This window comes from Convolutriloba macropyga, chromosome 4 (genome assembly GCF_964194025.1).
Source record: "Convolutriloba macropyga chromosome 4, txConMacr16.3, whole genome shotgun sequence".
Lineage (NCBI taxonomy): Eukaryota > Metazoa > Xenacoelomorpha > Acoela > Convolutidae > Convolutriloba > Convolutriloba macropyga.
In genome coordinates, this window is record NC_134471.1 from 60,350,813 (window position 1) to 60,372,808 (window position 21,996).

The 21,996-nt window shown below is 32.4% G+C and overlaps 1 protein-coding gene across 2 annotated transcripts in view; it reads right to left on the reverse strand.

Annotated features, from left to right (window-relative positions):
* LOC142338578 (neuronal acetylcholine receptor subunit alpha-10-like) overlaps positions 1-13,651 on the reverse strand; it is a 63,367-nt gene extending 49,716 nt beyond the window's left edge. Inside the window, exons 1-3 of one of the 2 annotated variants that reach the window (XM_075388381.1) lie at positions 12,097-13,651; positions 8,283-8,859; positions 1,417-1,638 (exon numbers count right to left, since the gene is read on the reverse strand). In XM_075388381.1, coding sequence (XP_075244496.1) covers positions 1,417-1,638; positions 8,283-8,600 — 540 coding nt within the window. In that variant the 5' untranslated portion in view covers positions 8,601-8,859; positions 12,097-13,651. The remainder of the gene's footprint in view (positions 1-1,416; positions 1,639-8,282; positions 8,860-12,096) is intronic. The other variant, XM_075388382.1, reaches the window with a different exon arrangement.
* Positions 13,652-21,996: the final 8,345 nt, after the last annotated feature.

Sequence of the window (21,996 nt, forward strand, 5' to 3'; positions counted from 1 at the left end):
CAACCTCCTATCCAACTCAATTCTACGTTTCTCCAAATTACGAGGAACCAGAGTTGTCTATGACAGTTGGCGAAGCGGAGAGATTCTATGAAAGTGAAAGCGATTAATGAGTAAAACTGTTACATGCAAAACTCCGATTAAAACATTACAGTATTAAATATCTAAACAAGTACATATGACTATTAATTTTCTGTTAAATAACATGTTATTTAATTTCGCCACGGGGGAAATGTGGTACAATAGTACCATTTTTAGTTTAAGTTTGTTATTTGGTGTTGCTAAATTGGTTCATTTTCTAATTAACTTAATTTAGTTCATTTATCTCCATTTAATTTTGTTCATTCATTTAACTTAATTTTGAAGATCAAATTTTAAGATTTCATACTTGTAAATTTTGTTTACATCCTACGTATGATCTTTTGTCTGATCACGTTGTCTGTTGCCGCATTTAGTAATGTTAATGTATGAACAATTTGTTAAGCAGTTTCGTTATTTTGTCTAATTTCATTCCTCTCAAATTCGTAATTCAAAATAGTTGACTCTCTCTCTTAACCAGATTCAGATTCGCTAAAGTCTAAATTCAGACGTAACAAAAATTTAGTATCTTTCGCTAAGCGAAATACACTACAAATAAGTGAACGCGATTTCGCTCCGCCAATTCAGCCTAGAAACTTGTAACTCGAATAGCGAATATTCGAATAACAAAATAGAGCCTCATTTCGCTCCGCCAATTCACTCTTAAAATTGGCCGTCATAAAGAACATTAATTGGAGCTACGAAACAATTAAAACTACAGATTGTAAATCTGTACGACAGACACTCTTGGAACCATACTTCTGTTACTTGAACTTGCCTTCGCCATTTTAAAAAGCGAGTCTGGTTCTCATAGGTTTATAAGTAGCTAAGATACCACAGTTGAGTACCAACAAATAATACATTGTTGTTGAGGGACTCTAACAAGATCTTGCAAGATCCGTTGTTCTCGCTAAGACAAACGTCCTGTTGAAATAATGACACGTCCAAGTTTTAAAATGCGAAGATCTACAGTGCCAGACTATAAGAGGGTCAGATTTTGCTGTACACTGTAGCCGATTTTAAAACTTGCGATGTGTGAGTTGCAAGTAATGTTACCCAACTCTGCTAGTCACCCTGAAATTCTGGCTCGCGCGTCGAACGAATTGAATTGTCTTACGCGGTTCTCGACAAATGTTAAAATTTTCTCAATGACTTTATCGGAGTCACGTATTTGTTCTTCAAAAACAATTTTGAGCGCAAAAAATGATCAAAAGCGATTGAATGACAGCACAGAAGTGTATTATTCGATCCCGTGCTTGATTGCCGGATCAGGTGTAATTTTTGTCCGAGACAGTTTCGTAGGAGCCCATTTTACCCTTCAATGTTGGGTAGAGTTCTAACCTTTCCTGTATAGTGTACATTAGCAGGTATGATGTTGCTCCGGATGTTGCTCTGTTGCGTGAAGCCATTGTGGATCTCATTCAAGATCACCAGGTCTGGCAGCCAGATCTGTGCCCGCATGATGGAAGTGTGGGTGATGTTGTTATAGAGGGAGGGATCCCACGAGAGATAGAAGTCGTGCCACTCCCATGTCTCGTACACTGACACTTTCAGTTGCTGGCGCTGAAGTAAAATTCACATACATTATACTACTGCTTTTCGATGTAATGTAATACATTTATAAAAGAAACAATCTGCCCATTTTTTCAGAATATTGTAAATTTTCCATGTTGTTTTATTTGAATTTCCGGTCTACTATCGGGTAGTTTTGCTGAAAATTCAAATCATCAATTTAACTGGATGGATACCTTTTCGCGTAGTGCTGTATCATTGGACGCAAAATTTATGTACTTCCCTATATCAAAGTGTTATGGTCCATTTTGGTTAATCTTATATCGTTTCATACAAAAAAATAACCGCACCCATTACAAAAAAAAAATCATTTACCAGCGATTTACCAAAAACAGAAAAGTTGCTATCTCAAAACTGAATAGTTCTATTTAATTACACTACAACTTTTTAATTACACTACGACTTTAAGTCCCCTCAATACATAGCAGGGCAAACAAAACACGTCAAAATAAAGCGAATTTGATCAACGATTTGCCACGGAGAGCAATCTTTGCAGCAATTGAGAGCATTAGACAAAAATGGGACTTTAAGATGAAACAATAAACATTCAGCAAATAGATCATTTGCATGGCTTAACGAGAATGTATGACAATTAAAATTAAAAAGTGAAGATATAATTATCTTATTAACTGATAAGCAAGTTTTGCTGACCGAAACTAATATTTTTGTCAACTGTGTAATTTTTGTAGAAAAATAATAGATTAGAAATTCAGATAGCAGAATATAACGATTTATGAAAAAAATGTTTAAGGAAAATGTTATAGATATAATGTTCCTTTGAGCCTAAATTTGAGATCTGCTTATTTATTCAAATGGGGAAAAGCTGTAACGTTTTTTTAAGAGATATACTTGCTAGTTTTGGGAACCTAGCGAGAAAACCATTGTTCAAAATATGTGAACCAGAAGACGGACCTAAATTTATGGTCTAAATTTGATCATTCCCCTATTTATTGAAAAATTTTGTTAGCCCCACATTTTATTGACACAATTAGTGAATTTTTCTACGGTATCAGACTAACTTATGTGGCTTCATTTCAAAACTCTCTGCCTCCAAAATGTCACTACAAGGACATTTTGCAAGATTTCTCAATTCTTAAAAAAAGTTAGCTGTTAAAGTTAGAATATTTTTGTCTCATTTTTTGATAATTGCTTTACATTTTCGACAAAATTGGTTTAACAGGTATGACAATTTAAAAACTTTGGTTATATTTGGACTACTACTAAGAAATGACGGTTAAACTAATATGAATCATGCTGCAATTGGTGATTCATTGTTTTTTTAACATTTATGAAAAAAAGAATACCTTACATAATTTTTTTGTCAGGAAGTTTTTGTTGAGGCACCCGGTTCGATCTGTGTTAGTTCATATCGGTACTAGCTCAGAGCCCAAACTTGCAAAACCACTCTTTTCTCAAGAACTCCAGTTATTAGTTCTTGAGAAAATAACTAGTCTGAAAATATCGAAGACTAATGTTTTAAACTTTTGAATTCATTTTGGTTACGTCAACTCGAATTTGATCTTTTTAATGCAAATAATCCCGGTTCATCCACATTATCAATAATAGGGAATGAGATCATTTGAGCTGTGTTGAAGCAATTGATATTTATACTTCGTCAGTGTTTTTTAAATGTTGGCGAAAAATTTTGGTATCTAAGCTCAAAATTTAACAAACAAAAATGTATTTTTGTAGAATCTAAATCGTCGATATTTTATTTCAAGGCTCTAACTGCAGTTGAAAATTTTTTTGTGTAAAAGTTAACTTAAAATTTTTTTGTGTAAATTAAAAGTTCCTTTTTGTTGCTAGACGCTTAAAGACTATCGGGTTCAATCTAAAGGATCTCATTTCTTTAATAAGTTGAAGAGGTGACTAGCTGATGTTATCCACTTTTGACTTATATCTGATATAATTAATAGAGCAAAGGTGACTGCGTAAAAAGTCTTTGTTGCTCAACTTAGTTTCCAAGGCAACTTAGCTAATAAAGTGTGTGGGAAGTTTTCGAAAACACACTTTGTTTGGCTTATTCATTCGATCACATTTATGAAAATTAAGCTACGTCTTTGCAAAATTGGAATGTTTGATTATTCTTATGTCCCAGTTTCGGTAACCACAAAACCCCTCTCCAATTGCCATTCGAGTAGCCCCAGAAACTTTATTTCAAATTTGCAAATATCATATTTGGAATCTCCTTAATAAGAAAAAAATAATTTGAAAACATTAGGTGTTTTTTATTGCGATACCTTCAGTTGAGTGATAAAGTCAAGTCAAGAAAATAAAGACCAGTAAGTTCTTGTGCCCGAAACACAACGGCGTTTTATAATATGGCTTGAAGAAATTTGTAAAAAAAAACCAAAGTGTGAAATCAAACTGCTGAAGAATTGCATTTTATACTTAACCTTAGTTTTAGTAACATGTTTTTGCAGTTAATGGTTTTTGTTCTGATTTTTGTCCAGGAAAGATTTTTTTCATGAAACGGCTCTCAAGTTCAAAACACTTCCAGGTTGCATGATGTGCAATGGTAAACTGCTACCAGAAGAAACGTCTGAAGGAGAGCCATTTCGGTTACTTTAATTAAATTTTCAGATTCCATTTTTTCTACGCTCGCGATTCTTAAATTAAATTTTTCTGGCCGGCGTCCGCAAGTCAACTATTATTGTCAGAGTTGTTTTCATTTCATTAGCTTTCAAGTGTTTAAGAATCTTGGATGTTCTTTGTGGGAAACACAAATCAAATTAAAAAAAAAGTCATTTGAACCAAATTTATCACGAAATGGTATAAAAAAAAAAAACATTTTTTTTCGAAAAATAACTCCACAGGCAACAGGCAACGAGTCGACATGCAATCCAGTTGCAAACTTAGCAAAATCCGCTTTGTATCTTGGGATTAAGATTGCACAGAACCACTTCGTGAGGCGCAATTTATTTGGCGACTCTTTTTTCCTTTGTGGGTTTTCTTTTTTTTTAAAATAAAAACACAGAATTAATGTTCCTAGAGTGGTTTGTTTTGTCTTAAAAATTGCAGTTGCGTATCAAGCGAGTTAGTTTTCTATTTGCTGTTCTTGCAGTATAGTAGTTCAATCTGTCCGCATATTGAATCCGTCGAAATTGAAAAGCAATGACGGGATGAATGATGAACAGTTTCCAATAACTTCAAAGTTGAAAAATTCTCAAAGCTTGATGAGTGTGGCATTACTTACTAAAACTGATCTTTAAATTTACCTACAAAGAGAAAACATGAAGTCGAGTGTAACAATCAATTTAAGTCTGACGTTTTACTTGTCATATTGTCAAAAAAATTTAATTCCCATAACCTGCAAACAATTGTTTTTCAGATCGATGAAAACCTTGCAACAATACCCCTTTCAAAAGACTGGTATAACGCAATGTGTTTAAACATGAATAGGGGAACAATCTGTGCTACGCACAACATCATAAGAGCTTTCTTGTTGTTCCGACCCACTTTGGTGGGGGAAGAGCTATATGCATTAGTGTGTTTTTCTGTTCAGTGAATTTTTGCCGATCGGTAGATCCATTGCATAGTACAGAGTTGTCAGCGGCATCACTGAAAACTTTGCCAGGAGCCAAATATCAAATAATAACGATTTTTTGAGATTCGTTTTTTCCAAGGAGTTACTGAGGTTGAAACTTCTATGAACGTTGGGCTCATTTCCGTTGTTCTGTTCCCATTTTTCAGAATTTCTACTGAAATTGTCACCAACTTTACACAAAACAAGATGAAGGTGTTAACAATAAAATTATTGGTTTTCCAACTCCTTTTGCTAAAGTTTAGGCTGAATTATTAAAAAAGTACTGCAATTTGTTTTTTTTTTACATTATAGTGAGAAATGTTATCAGTTGTTCCAATAGCCTACTTCATCCAAATTAACAAGTAATGCAGACATTAACATTTAAAGAACTAACACAATCTCCTTATTGTTCAGATGACGCCTATACACATCTGGTTCCCACGAACGTGTTGTTTTAATCAATATCTATCAACATCCCATCGTTTATTTCTGACATATTAAGATTTTCGTTTACCAAAACATCCTTTGGGCAATTAATTGAAGCATTGTATTCTGTAAAAGCCGTTTAGCAGTAGCAAGTCCAGTTTTAGTCTTGAATGTAGCCATGAAAAAGAATTCAGATTGAGTTTTGAGTCTATGGTTTATAGATATCTATTGCACCCAATACAAGCAATTTGGTTTTCAGTTATGATTTCATTTAATAGGAGGTCCCAGTTTAAATCAAATGATGTAAAATGAAGAAAAAAAATCAGAATAATTTTTATTGATTTCTTTTCTTGCCATAATTTGATTTTTTGTAGTCTAATAAAGAGCTTAATTAGCCAATGGTCGAATTCAGTATCTCTGGAGTTATTAAAGAAATTATCCAAAGCTTTCAATTGACACACATTCATTTTTCGCTAACAAGTACTCGATAAGTATTCAAAGTTTAAACTTTATTTATGATATATTGAATTTATGGTCAAATTAAATATTTGGGTAACATTTGGAACAATTTTTTTATTTTATTTCACAAGCAACAACAGCAATAACAGTTTTGCTCCAATTCTGCACTTGTACAATTCGATAATTTTTCGGAAAGTAATGAGGCGCTGTAATTTTTTTAAAAATATGTCAGCCTTTTTTTCTGTTCTTTTAAAGTAATTCACAGACCAAAATGATTAAAAATCAAAACTGAATTATTGACAAACCAACTTCATGTGAACATTAAGGTCAATGACCATACATTACAATTTCAGCAAAAGTCTCATGGTTTATTTGGCTGCAACAATTTGTTTCCATAAAGTTTTTGAAATGGTGAGTTCTGAAGTGTTTCAGTTTTGACATGTTCAGTTAGCTTCAGGTATTGCTATTGCTGCTAGACCTGTAAAACAAAAATTGTTCAAATAGGTAACGAATTCGACCAAAAAGTCAACATACCAAAAATGAATAATATATTATGCAGCAAGAATTTATACTATTTACTATTTGTGGCTGAAAACTTAAGAGTGTTATGACTTATGGTTTTAAAGAATTATCCTAAAAAAATGATTTTTTTTCAGACTTGGTATTTCTTACCTTATTTCCGTCAACTTGCAGTGTAATCTAAGCTGTGGGGTTGCATACTATTCCCAGTGATTTGCAATATGGCCTTCACTGACGTTTTATCTTTCAAATAATGGTTTTCTAAGCTTTGTTACAGCAAGTTTTCACAAAGATTTGTTCAACTGCATCCAATTTTCGAGATTTTTTTCTGCCTTATAAAATTACATCAATAATGACAAATCAAACCTTATACTAAAAACGCAATTGGTTATAATTCAGGTTTTTATTTTATATTTTTAAACGCTCAGACACCGTTATCTTACGAAACTTAATTGACTTTTTGTTTTTCTGTATTTGTCCATTTTGTAGTTGCTTGACGTTCTGAACAAAAACAGCAGGTTTAAATGATTTCCTATGGAGGTATAACTGACGCCATTTAATGATCTAAGTTGATAGTTAATGGTTTTTATGACTTTGAAATTAATTGTTTTCAAAAAGTACAAACGTACTCTTTAACTTTGCCCCATTTATTTCTTGTCCACGCTTTAACCATAGTCAATAAAGACATGGCCCATATCTATTTTGGTGAAATGCAAGTCGTTTGTTTGGTTTACTTTTTATCTGATGCTCTGTTATTCTGTATGCTGTTATTGGTTTTTTAATAAACAGATTGACATTGAGTTTGGGTAATAATTAGTGCCGGCTCTTTTATTTGATTTTTTTGACCGCCTTGTCCTTAGTGGTCATAATGACAGGTGTCTTGGGCCCTCAAAAACATTGTTTTATATATAAAGTGTTTGAGTTAAAAGAAATTTTTAAATTGGATAAATCAAACATTTTCGAACAATGTATAAAGTAAATGAATTTTTTGAAATGCTTCTATCTCTTCCTCATTTACTAGATATTTATGTCAGAAGTATGGTTGGGCGGGGTTGGAACATTATGTGCAAATGCATCTTTGTTTTCTTTCATGAACAAAACATAAAAAGTTTTTTCACTTTTTATTGAAGCAAAAACTCAATGCTGGAGACGCAACCTGCAAGGCCTAGCAATACTGAAATTTTAAGTTCATTATTTTCAAAGACGGGATAATCTGGAATTAATAGCTGGCTTTGTGGGATTATATATTTTCGTGCTTTGTGAGGCGAATGAATTTCAGGTTCTTTATCGATCAGCAAAAAAAAAGTCAACAAAATTTAAGACGCGTTTTCTACAGAAAAGACGTTTCAGTTATACATCAAAACCAGCGATCGCAATGTGTACCCAATCTAGCTAACGATGCTTGATTTCTGTAGTTAATGCATCGACAGTCATTACAAATGCAGGAGAAGAAACAACTAGAGACCTAATTGTTCCAACTGTCCCAACCACCCCCTTCCTGTGAAGAATATTAATTCTGTGAAGAACTTTCAACCATTTTTTATTAAAATCAGTGATTAAAGTAATGCGTGGTTTTGCACTTATTATGCCGTATCGGGCTTTGTTATGAAGGGAAAGATAATGCAATTATTGTATGAAATTTTGCAGGTGTTAAAATGACAATTATAGATGGTTGAGATCTAAGGGGGATGATCCGCATACTAACCTTTGAATCCAGTTGTACTATGCTGTTCAGCACCATCAAATGTCGAATCTCAACTTTCTCTTTCTCACTCTTTGTCGGAACGACACTCGTATCATAGTTCGACAACAAGTCGTCTATCAGTCTATGCATGTTTGACAAATGTCGCTTTTTGTTCACGATTTTTTGCGACACATTCTTGTTCACGTTTTTCGATCCCATTATTCTTGATTTTGTCGTGTCGTTTTTGATATCAGTCGGCTCAGACGAAAGAGCGCCCTCGCATGGCGGGTAAAAAATGTAGCAACCAACAGTTATAACCAGCAATAGAAGGGGTGTCATTTTATTACCACAATAATGTTGTAAATCTAGTCATAAATTAGTAAATAGTAAATCAATATTGAATCGATGTTTTGTTTAAAGTCCTCAGATCAGCCCTGACTTTAAAGAACTGATTGCTTAAAGTAGTCATAAATTTCTGGGGATTTTGGTTGGAAATTTAGGATTAACATGAGTAAGAAGACAGATATAGGTCTTATCTTCTCCGAAGATAGATACATTGACGCAATAAAATACAATTATACAACCACTTTATTCTGAACTGGCAATCGTAATCAAAAAGAAAGTGAGTTTAAAGAATAAATGATTGGAACACAAAAGTTTTGCTTCTTTAATTGCTTATTGAGCCCCCCCCCCCCCCCCCCACCCACGAATGCATAGCCCTCATTGAGTTCCCGTGTTGCTCACCATATCGAATTTTTATTAGTCATATGGTGATGTATGATTTCTTAGCAGTCAGACAAAATATCAACCTAACTCTCAAACTGCTTAGATCTGTATGCAATAAATTGTTGATTCCAAAAAAAACAACGCTGCAATATTTGGCGACATTATTTTTTAACCATACTATGTCATATATAAATTGCTTGAATTCTTAGACGTCACGAAAGGATTATTAACAAAATTACGTATTGGAAAAGTAAAAAGTGAGTTTCAAGAGCAGCACATTAAACCATAACTGGCATGTGCAAAAGAGAAATGGAAAAAATCTCCTAAAAATTCGCTAAGTATAACCGTACTTGTACTCTGGGGAGAACTTGGAGTTCACTCATGTGAGGACTTGTAAATAAAGGAAAGAGCTTTTATGGATCTTATATTTTTGGATCAAAAAAATTATAACACGTACAAACATGGAACAAATTTTGTCTGTAGTCTTGTTAGCACATAATTATGCAGGTTTGAAAATGTTGCAAAACTAAACGAGACTCCTTAATTTTGATAAGCAACGTAAAAACGATCAATTTTGTGGCTTATGTAAAAAAAAAGGCACGACTAGGACTGTCGAATAACAAATTGTATTTGTATCAATGAAAACTTCTCTTTCTTGATTTGTATTGGCTGGTTGGCTCGGTAAATCAAAACAAACCCAATAATCAAATCTGTCTGTTAGTCAAGACTTTTTTTGTTTTTATTTGTTCATGCAAAAGGTAAGAGAAAAGATTGACATAATTTTGTAAAAACCGACCTTTTGCAATAGCCGCAAATTATAAGTTATCCAGACAACAAAAAAAATAAAACTTTGTTTCTTTGCGATGTTTGTACAGTCTTCCCTGCATTCAAAAATGATAAATTGTTACGAAAAAATTGAGTTTCAGAGTAAAATATAATTCAAAATGAGCGCTTTTAAATTGTCTAAAAAGTAGTAATCCCTCAAAACAAATTTTTCTAGAATGAATAAATATGAAAGAATACATGAATTGGAACGACTTAAAAACATCCGTAACATCAAAAATAGTCAACTGGGTCTCAGGTTGCGTTTTTGATATGTTCTTTCTTTGTTATCCGAGTTTTATTTTTATTGTGCGAAAAATCAGCTAATTATAAATGCATTTACTCAAAGACGAAATCATAAAAATTTTTCATGTTTTTTCCTATAAAATATCTAATTTTTCTTTAAATTTAGTCCCACAAACCAAACTTCCGCTTGGCTTTTGATTGATGAAAAACATTTTGACGCACACGAATTTTTAAAGTAGTTATAAAAAATCGCAATGCAAATGATTGAATTATCAAAAAAGAAAATAATCAAAAGGAATTAGTAGTTTAACTGAATGAAATAAATATGACACAGTGATTTAAAGATTCAGGAATTGATCTAGGTGTTTCAAGGATTTTTCTTCCTGTTTTATTGCAAACTTGTTGTCTCGTATTGCTCTAAACAACTTTAGTAATAACTTTTCTTACAATTCAGAGAAAAAATATTTCAATGATGAAAAGTTCCTTCTCTTCTTTCTAGATTGATTTCCCTTTTGGAATAGAAAAATTGGACCTCAGTCAGCACAGTATTTCTTTAAAAACTGTTAGATGTTCATTTTTGAGAGTTCAGTAATTTTTCCTTAACATTAATGGTTAGTTGCTCTTCTTCTTTTGTCATATTATTGATCACCATGCAAAATGTTCTCAATTTTTTCATCCATGCATGAATGCCGTCATGAAGCTTGATTAGTTGTCAGAGGACCTAAGTTTTTTGGTGTTCGTTAATTTTCAAACATAACCTTCATTTTTTGGTTTTTGGACTTTTAGTGTAATGTTTGTTCCCTCAATTGAAGTCAATTTTTACATAGTACAAAAAGTGAAAATTGAGCTTCATTAAAACGTTTTCAAGTGTCTGGCCAGTGAACTGAAACTTGGTACTCTTTGATAAAAAGTATAATAAATCCTGCTAAAACTTTCCAAGATCTTGACATTGTACATACAATGAAAATATCAAAATTTGTACGAACTTGCAGGATCTTTGCATGGCTGTCAAGAAACAAGATCTTGGCAATATAAACAAGAAAGATTAGCCATGAGATGGCAAGAAAAACCAAGTTGTTAAATTTGAAAAGCACCTTTAAACAAGGTTGAAGCTAAAGTTAAGGTAAACGGTAACTTAGTTATATCTTAACAAAAGTTTACCTTGACTTCGTTAAGGTAAATTTACCTGAACTTTATTTCGTGTGTTGAGTTCTCAGAAAACTTTGATTTATTTTCCGATGACGAGATAAGTCGAGCAGCCATCAAAAAAGATAATAAGTGTTATCAAGATTTGTCAAGACTTTGTCATGACCTGTCAAGAAATCTTCTTGGTCTATCTTGATAAGATCTTACCAAGATCTTATCAAGATTCATCATGAAATAATGGTATTTCAAGATCTTGGCAAGATGTTTCAAGTTTTGCAAGAAATGTCAAGATCATGCATGTCTTATCAAGGTGTACCAATTTCCAATTCACTGGGATGAATAAGGTGTTGATGCTGCTGGTCAAAATGAATCTTACAATTTTTGAAAACCTTTTTGTAGAGTTAAATTCAAACCAAAAAATATTTAGATGTAGGTTTCGAGATGACATAAGGTAGCTAGAACGTAATGAGCTAGATCGAAACCATGTCATATTTAGTTGTCGGGTTGTCATTGGTAAAACACCGGTTAGATTTTCTAAACCAGGCCACCGTTGTAATGCCAGACCACCAAGTTGGTCTCACCGTGTAAAAAACTTTTTACATAATTTCGCTAGCCTTTTCTGATACAAATTTAAAGTGTTCTAAATGACTACGCATGTCCAATTGGCAAAGAACCAACATATCATTGGAAATATGAAATTCTGCATTTTGAAGTGACAAAATCAAGGTCAAATTGTCAAGTGCTGTTATTTTTAAAAAGTTATAAGAAAGAAACTCAATGTTTCTCAGCAGGAAACTTAAAGTCATTAACTGTTGAGTTTCACATTTTCTTCATGTTATTCAAAATCTGTTCAAATTAAGCAAAATAGTAACTAAAACGTTTGTTTTTTACGCACAACTCTATGCTGGAAACTATGCCTGGAAGTATTATAATATTTTGGTAACTCAAAACGAGGGACAAATAATATAAGGCAAGGAAAAATTTAATTCCTTTTGCGTTGAATTCGAGTATGAATGCTTTCCCAAAAATAACATTTGCTGGCCAATTTCTTCTCATCAAGATATTACAAGAATGAAAATAATATAGAATAATGCGACTATTGAACAATAAAAGTAATAAAAATAACAAAATGAAAGTGAATTAGTAATAACGCATAAGTGAGGCCGCGAGCAGTTTGACGCCATTTTCAATAACGCTACATAAAACTATCAATGGCGTTTAAGCCGTGTTTAATCTCTCACGATGCGGTTATAACAAGGCCATTGATAAACAAAAGTAATACTTTTTTCGTTCATTTTCAAATAGCCAACACCAATACGGGCAAAAAACAGCCAATGTTAAAGCGAAGAAAGCAGTAAAAATACAGACCGCGGGGCTATAGAGGGTAAAAATTGGGCTTGCTGAAAAATCGAACCGCTGGAGGGGAAGTTAAATTTAATCAAACATTTCAAATTTGATTAAATGGGAAGAAAGGGTAACGAAAAGCGAAAGACAGAAAATGTTTCCCCAAAATATAAAGCCCCATTTACCTCTGTAATATTAAAAGAACAGAAAACGCGGCGTCGTTTTTATTTTCATGTTGTGTATATGAAATAAAAAAAGACCGGACTTGCTTCAAAAATTTACATATTTGAAGGGTTTTTTTAGCCCAGTAGTGATAAATAGATGCCCAAAATAATAAATGAAGTCTGCAGCTGAAATAATTCTAATTTCACGCCCCAGCGAGGCGCTTAGTTTTCAGTCAGCATGGCGCATTGACTTAGCCTGAGATTTAAAAAAATTAAAACCAAAACAAACGTACACATAAATTTAAAAATAGGAAATTAAGAAAAACAGAAAGCGTACCACTTCGTAAAGCTAAAAAGCGGTTTGTTTCAAATAAATAAGTCCCGTTTTGTAGGGATAAAAATTGGATAATTCCTGTTTTTTACTAGACAGTTTTTGAGGATTAAATAGGCGGTATGTTTAAGATTTGACATAACAAAAAGGGAGGTTAGAGAAGTTCAAAATACGCAACTTTTACTAATTTGTATCTGGTGAAATTCGATAAAATGAACTTTAAAATAGCAAGTTGAAAGCGAGGTTAAATTTTAATTGGAACAATGTGTTATTATCACAACAGCTCAAATAGCAGACACCTTTTCACGCCGCAACTGTTTCGTAAATTGAGCATAAAGAACATTCAGTTAGTTTGCAATAATTCAGCTAAAATTGTTTGTATTTTTCACAAAAATAACAATCATTTATCATTTATGTTGATCACATGATTTCTTCTGAATATGGAAAGTAGCACTGTAAGAGGTTCATAAACCGTTAAAATAAAAAAAATCAATGTAAAAATAGTTCAAATTAAAATTGTTATTAGTTCAAATCGGCAAAATAAAAACAATAACTCAAGTTTCAACCTCAATTTTTGAGAATTATGGCAGCCCAGGCAGTTATCAAAAAAAAGGAGTTTCGCACTGATCCATGAAAAAACTTCTGAAAAAAAATGAAACTATTATTAATAAAACTTTAAAGTTTGAGACAAAATTGTTTTTATTTTAACCGCTGAGTTGTTTTATCCAACCACGAATCTGTTCACGCGAAAAAGTGTTCAAATCCAAAAGAGAGATAAATCAGCTACTGCTCGGCTTTGGACAAATTAGGTTTGAGGGTGGAATAATTAGATTTAGTCACAAGGAGAGGGTAGTTAGTAGTAGACAACTAGTAGGGAGAATTTCAAAGGCACTCTAGCGTGAGTAGGGTTGGCCAGAAATAACTAAACAGTCTATCACCTGCAGTTCGATCTATTCACTCGATATTACTAATGGGAAAAGACTAAAACTCTAACAGGGCGGATGTTTACATAGCCGACTGCTTACTTAAGACAAAAAGTTAAAAGTCTGTGAGAATTGACTGCTGCCAAGTGGTTGGGCAGGTCAACATGCTGGTCAAAATCGATCATGAGCAATAACGCAGGGGGGGGGGGGGGGGGTTCTGAGAACCCAATGGTTTAGCCTCTGAGATTGAGGTAAAATTTGATCATAACAGATTTTTAGCAAGCCAACATCTAATGATACCTGAGATATAGTTAGAAGGTACGAGGAACAACTTATTTTGAGCGAGCCAACGACCGATGATACCTGAAATGGAATGGAACGAGCCAAATTCTGATCATAACTGATTTTCAATCAGTCAAAATGTGATACATTGAAAAGTGATTCAGCTTAATGCCAAAATTGGTCAGAAATTGCTTTGAACGACGCAAAAACGAACTGCTTTACATGAATGAGCTTCATAAAACAGGAAGAGAACTGTAGGTTAGCCAGTGATGTACTTTGGCACACAGTGTTCCAACCCCGCTCATCCACATTTTTGACATAATTGTCTACCAAAAGAGAAAGAGAAAGAATTTTAATTGTTTCAAATTAATTGGTTAATGAGTGAAAATTGATATTTTGCACCCAAACCACTGAAGGAATTATATAAAGCCGCATTGGAGAGCTGATGACACCTGGCATTAATAAGATCACAAGTCAATACAAACAACGAAACAACAAAAAACATTCATTATGGTCAATTTCATGAACTATTTTTCAAAAAAAGTCAATAACAAAGTCAAAACAGCATCAAAAAAACCTATATTAAACAAATCTACATTCAAAGCATATAGAACATGCCCTTAATGGGACTTAACGTCAGGTCTAGAAAAACAAGAAAAAAGACCAGCAACTTTATGGCAACCAGCAACTTTATAACAGATGGATTCGGACGCAATGATGGAACGATCGAGGCAATGATTGAAATAATGCCACCTTGGAAGCTGATAATAACTGCAAATAAGTACAAATGATCTCATATCAGTTTTAATATGAGAGGAAAACAGAAAAAAAACTCAAAAAACTCAAATATTCATAAGTCACAACAAAATTATGAAAACTGGAAGTATCAGAGACAAAGATTTATCAATTGAATAGAAACTAATTTTATGAATAAATTTCGTCTCTAAAAAACACAATCTGTAATTAATGAGACGAAGTCATAAATTGACAGAAATAATATAAAATTGCTTGGATTAAAAAATTTGCAAAATCTTAAAACCAAAGTTATCGAAATTAAAAAGAACCAAAAAATTTTGAATTAAAAACAGGTAGGTTTGAAAGAAAATGGGGTAAGGAAACATATCTAGGAAACAAAAACTTTTGATGAAAAAAGGCGGAATTTCAAAAAGAATTTCAGCAGTTTTTGAGATAGAAGTGTCGCATAAATTGAGTCAGCAACCCGTCTCTGCGTTGTTAAGTAAAACCAATAAAATTTGCAAAAAAGACAAAACTGTTTTCCCCGATCGCCCTTAGAGGAAAAAGAATTGCAAATGGTCCCTCTTTGATTTTTTTTTCAAAATCTTTTCAGCAGTGTTGAGATCTCTACTTGTTGTAGTTCTGAAAGAAAATGTGGTTAGGAAACATATTTGTAAACAAAACTTTTGATGAAAAAAGTCTTAATTTTGAAAATTTGAGCGAATCATGAGCTAGAGGTATCTGATAAAATGAGTCAGCGACCATTCTCTTCGTTGATAGGCAAAACCAATAAATTTGCAAAATTTGCAAACAGAAATCAAAAATTTTGCAAAATTTGCAAAACGATTAAATTTGCAAAATCGTTGCTCAACGAGAAATTGAGCAAAAATTCAAGAGATAGTGAACAAAAACAACGGTTATCAACCAAATGATCACAATTCTTTAAAATCGATAATTGCCTGAAAAAAAACCGAATTTAAGGAAAACTTTGTATTTTATTGTTTTACTATGAACGCTCTACGGTGAATACATACAACTAACCCCGACAATTCAGTTGTCATCAAATCAGCTTCGGTGTTGGCATGATGTAATAGACCTTGGGGAAAATTGGAGTGTGAATAATTACGGGAGAAGGTGTTAACCATCAGAAGGTGAAGATGATTTCAAACACTAATAATGGTCATCTTAAGAACTATTTTTACAAAAAAAAATAAATAACGAAGTCAAATTAGCATCAATAAAACCTAAATGAACCAAATCAACAATTAAAGCATTGTTGAGATCTCTATTTGCAGTAGTTTTGAAAGAAAATGGGTTAAGGAAACATATTTGGAAAAAAAACTGATAAAAAAGCGCAGTTTTGAAAACTTCAGCGAATTATTTAACAGATTTGACCGGTAACTTGATTTGACCGGCAACTTTAAAGCAACCATCAGCTGCCAACTAAAAATATAACATAGATTCGAACACAATACTGGAAAAATCGATGCAATGATTAGAATAAAGCCACCTTGGAATCTGATAAGAGCTGCAAATAAGTACAAATGCTCTCATATCAGTTTTAATTTGAGAAGAAAACAGAAAAAAAACTAAAAAACTCAAATATTCAGAAGTCACAACAAAATTATGAAAACTCGAAGTATCAGAGCCAAAGATTTATCAATTAAATAGAAACTATTATTACGAATAATTTTCGTCTCTACAAAAAAAAATTTATGTTTAATGAGATGAAGTCCTAAATTGACAGAAATAATATAAATTTATTTTGATTAAAAAATTCGCGCAATGTTAAAACAAAAAAATTATCGACACTAAAAATAACCAAAAATTTGGAATTAAAAACAGGTAGGTTTGAAAGAAAATGGGGTAAGCAAAGATATCTACTATCTACAAACCAAAACTTTTGATGAAAAAGGCGGAATTTTGAAGAAAATTTCAGAAATTTTTGAGATAGAAGTGTCGCAAAAATTGGGTCAGCAACCCGTCTCTGCGTTGATAAGTAAAACCAATAAACTTTGCCAAAAAACAGCAAAACTGTTTTCCCCGATTGCTCTCAGAGAAAAACGAATTGCAAGTGGTCCTTCTTTGAGTTTTCTTCAAATTGTTTTCAGCAGTGTTGAGATCTCTACTTGTTGTAGTTCTGAAAGAAAATGTGGTTAGGAAACATATTTGGAAACAAAATTTTTGATGAAGAAATGCTTAATTGTAAAAATTTGAGCAAATTATGAGCTAGAGGTATCGAAAAAATTGAGTCAGCGACCATTCTCTTCGTTGATAGGCAAAACAAATAAATTTGCAAAATTTGCAAAACGAATAAATTTTCAAAATCGTTGCTCAACGATAAATTGAGAAATTGAGCAAAAAATCATGACATAGTGATTAAAAACAACGGATATCAACCGAATGATCACAATACTTTAAACACGATAACTGCTTGAAAATGGCCGACATTAAAGAAAACATTGAGATCTCTATTTTCAGTACTTTTGAAAGAAAATGGGGTAGGGAAACATATTTGGAAACAAAACTGATAAAAAAAAGCGCAACGTTGAAAACTTCGGCGAATTATTTGACAGATTTGTTAGGCAACTTGATTTGACCGGCAACTTTATAGCAACCATCAGCTGCCAACTAAAAATGTAATGTATTACAATGTTTTACTATGTACGGGCTCTCTAGTAATACCATTCGCAAATCTCTACGGTGACTACGTACAACTATCCCCGACAAATCAGTTGTCATCAAGTCAGCGTCGGTGTTGGCATGATGTAATAGACCTTGGGGAAAATTGGAGTGTGAATAATTACGGGTGAAAAGGTGTTACTCCTCAGAATGTGAAGATGATTTCAAACACTAATAAAGGTCATCTTAAGAACTATTTTTACAAAAAAAAATAAATAACGAAGTCAAATTAGCATCAATAAAACCTAAATGAAACAAATCAACATTTAAAGCATTGTTGAGATCTCTATTTTCCGTAGTTTTGAAAGAAAATGGGGTAGGGAAACATATTTGGAAACAAAACTGATAAAAAAGGCGCAACGTTGAAAACTTCGGCGAATTATTTAACAGATTTGTTAGGCAACTTGATTTGACCGGTAACTTTATAGCAACCATCAGCTGCCAACTAAAAATGTAACATAGATTCGAACACAATAACGGAAGAATCGAAGCAATGATTAGAATAAAGCCACCTTGGAAATTGATAAGAGCTTCAAATAAGTACAAGATCTCTCATATTAGTTTTATTATGAGAAGAAAACAGAAAAAAACGCAAAAAACTCAAATATTCATAAGTCACAACAAAATTATGAAAACTCGAAGTATCAGAGCCAAAGCTTTATCAATTAAATAGAAATTATTATTACGAATAAATTTCGTCTCTACAAAAAAAATCTATACTTAATGAGATGAAGTCCTAAATTGATAGAAATTATATAAATTTGCTTTGATTAAAAAATTCGCAGCTTAAAACCAAAAAATTATCAAAACTAAAAATAACCAAATTTTTGAATTAAAAACAGGTAGGTTTGAAAGAAAATGGGGTAAGGAAACAAATCTAGAATAAAAAACTTTTGATGAAAAAAGGCGGAAATTTGAAGACAATTTCAGAAATTTTTGAGATAGAAGTGTCGCACAAATTGAGTCAGCAACCCGTCTCTGCGTTGATAAGTAAAACCAATAAATTTTTCAAAAAAACAGCAAAACTGTTTTCCCCGATCGCTCTCAGAGGAAAACGAATTGCAAGTGGTCCCTCTTTGAGTTTTCCTTCAAATTGTTTTCAGCAGTGTTGAGATCTCTACTTGTTGTAGTTCTGAAAGAATAAATGGTTAGAAAACATATTTGGAAACAAAATTTTTGATGAAAAAAGGCTTAATTTTGAAAATTTGAGCGAATTATGAGCTAGAGGTATCGGATAAATTGATTCGGAGACCATTTTCTTCGTTGATAGGCAAAAGCAATAATTTTGCAAAATTTTTCAAAAAAAACATAAACTTAGCAAAATTTGCAAAACGAATAAATTTTCAAAATCGTTGCTCAATGAGAAATTGAGAAATTGAGCAAAAATTCAATAGATATTGTAAAAAACAACGGATTTTAACCGAATGATCACAATACTTAAAACACGATAGCTGCCTGAAATTGGCCGAAATTAAGGGAAACGTTGTATTTTAAGGTTTTACTATGTACGGGCTCTCTAGTAATAGCATTCACAACTCTCTACGGTAAATACATACAACTAACACCGACAATTCAGTTGTCATCAAATCAGCTTCGGTGTTGGCATGATGTAATAGACCTTGGGGGAAATTGGAGTGTGAATAATTACGGGAGAAAGTGTTAACCCTCAGAAGGTGAAGATGATTTCAAACACTAATAATGGTCATTTTAATAACTATTTTTACAAAAAAAATAAATAACGAAGTCAAATTAGCATCAATAAAACTCAAATTAAACAAATCAACATTTAAAGCATTGTTGAGATCTCTATTTTCAGTAGTTTTGAAAGAAAATGGGGTAAGGAAACATATTTTGAAACAAAACTGCTAAAAATGCGCAATTTTGAAAACTTCAGCGATTTATTTAACAGATTTGACAGGCAACTTGATTTGACCGGCAACTTTATAGCAACCATCAGCTGCCAATTAAAAATGTAGCATAGATTCGAACACAATAACGGAAGAATCGAAGCAATGATTAGAATAAAGCCACCATGGAAATTGATAAGAGCTGCAAATAAGTACAAGTGTTTTCATATCAAATTTAACATGAGAAGAAAACAGAAAAAACTAAAAAAATTCAAATATTCAGAAGTCACAACAAAATTATGAAAACTCGAAGTATCTGAGCTAAAGATTTATCAATTAAATATAACTATTATTACGAATAAGTTTCGTCTCTACAAAAAAATCTATGTTTAATGAGATGAAGTCCTAAATTGACAGAAATAATATAAATTTGCTTTCATTAAAAAATTCGCACAATCTTAAAACCAAAAAATTATTGAAACTAAAAATAACCACAAAATTTGAATTAAAAACAGGTAGGTTTGAAAGAAAATGGGGTAAGCAAACATATCTACAAACCAAAACTTTTGATGAAAAGGCGGAATTTTGTAGAAAATTTCAGAAATTTTTGAGATAGAAGAGTCGCACAAATTGAGTCAGCAACCCGTCTCTGCGTGGATAAGTAAAACCAATAAACTTTGCAAAAAAACAGCAAAACTGTTTTCCCCGATCGCTCTCAGAGGAAAACCAATTGCAAGTGGTCCTTCTTTGATTTTTCTTCTAATTGTTTTCAGCAGTGTTGAGATCTCTACTTGTTGTAGTTCTGAAAAAAAATGTGGTTAGGAAAATTATTTGGAAACAAATTTTTTGATGAATAAAGGCATAATTTTGAAAAGTTGAGCGAATTATGAGCTAGAGGTATCGGATAAATTGAGTCAGTGACCACTCTCTTCGTTGTTAGGCAAACCAATAAATTTGCAAAATTTGCAAAAAAAAAACAAAAACTTTGCAAAATTTGCAAAACGAAAAAATTTTCAAAATCGTTGCTCAACGAGAAATTGAGAAAATGAGCAATAATTCAACAGATAAGGAACAAAAACAACGGATATCAACCGAATGATCACAGTACTTTAAACACGATAACTGCTTGAAAATGGCCGAAATTAGGGAAAACGTTGTGTTTTAATGTTTTACTATGTACGGGCTTTCTAGTGATACCAATCACAACTCTCTACGATGAATACATACATCTTACCCCGACAATTCAGTTGTCATCAAATCAGCTTCGTTGTTGGCATGATGAAATATACCTTGGGGGAAATCGCAGTGTGAATAATTACAGGAGAAGCTGTTACCCCTCAGAAGGTGAAGATGATTTCAAACACTAATTATGGTCATTTTAGTAACCAATTACTCAAAAAATTAAATAACGAAGTCAATTGAGCATCAATAAAACCTAAATTAAATAAATCTCCATTTAAAGCATTGTTGAGATCTCCATTTGGTGTAGTTTTGAAGAAAAAGGGGAAAGAAAACGTATTTGGAAACAAAACTGATAAAATAGGCAGGATTTTGAAACTTCAGCAAATTATTTAACAGATTTGACCGGCAACTTTATAGCAACCATCAGCTGCCAATTAAAAATATAACATAGATTCGAACACAATGACGGAAGAATCGAAGCAATGATTAGAATAAAGCCACCTTGGAAACTGAAAAGAGCTACAAATAAGTACAAGTGCTCTCATATCAGTTTTATTATGAGAATAAAACAGAAAAAACTCAAAAACCTCAAATATTCAGAAGTCACAACAAAATTACGAAAAGTATCAGAGCCAAAGATTTATCAGTTAAGTAGAAACTAATATTACGAATAAATTTCGTCTCTAGAAAAAAACACAATCTGTGTTTAATGAGACGAAGCCATAAATTGGCAGAAAAAAGAAACAATAACTTTGATTAAAAAATTTGAGCAAGCATAAAAACCAAAGAAAATACCGAAATTAAAAACATCCCAAAAATTTGACTTCAAAACAACTACATAGATAGTTTTTTAGTTCCACAGAAGCCACTGGTAAATTTTATCACTGTTGGCCATGTTTTGAGGCGTGAAATTAACAACGAATACAGTCATAACTCAAGTTTTCAAAACCAATTCAAGAACAAATCGTTTTTGTAGAAATAAAAGCTGAAAATATCAATTGAAAAAATTATGAGTTCTCAATTGGGTAAAATTTAAACATCAAGGAGCACTAAGTTCAACAAGATTGTACTAAAAAGGCACCAAAAGCTAACCACAAGCAATTGCCAGTAAAAAGTTCATTTTTTGAAATCACATAATGTCAAAACGATAAAACATCAGCTACAACATATAAAATATTTAGTATATTTACATAACTAAAAAAAATTCCTTCACAAAAAAAGAAGATGGACCTGTCACTAATAAGACTAAGATTCAATTTGCCGGAAAGAATAGCAAAAGCGTAGGTCAAATGTGTCGTTCAAAAT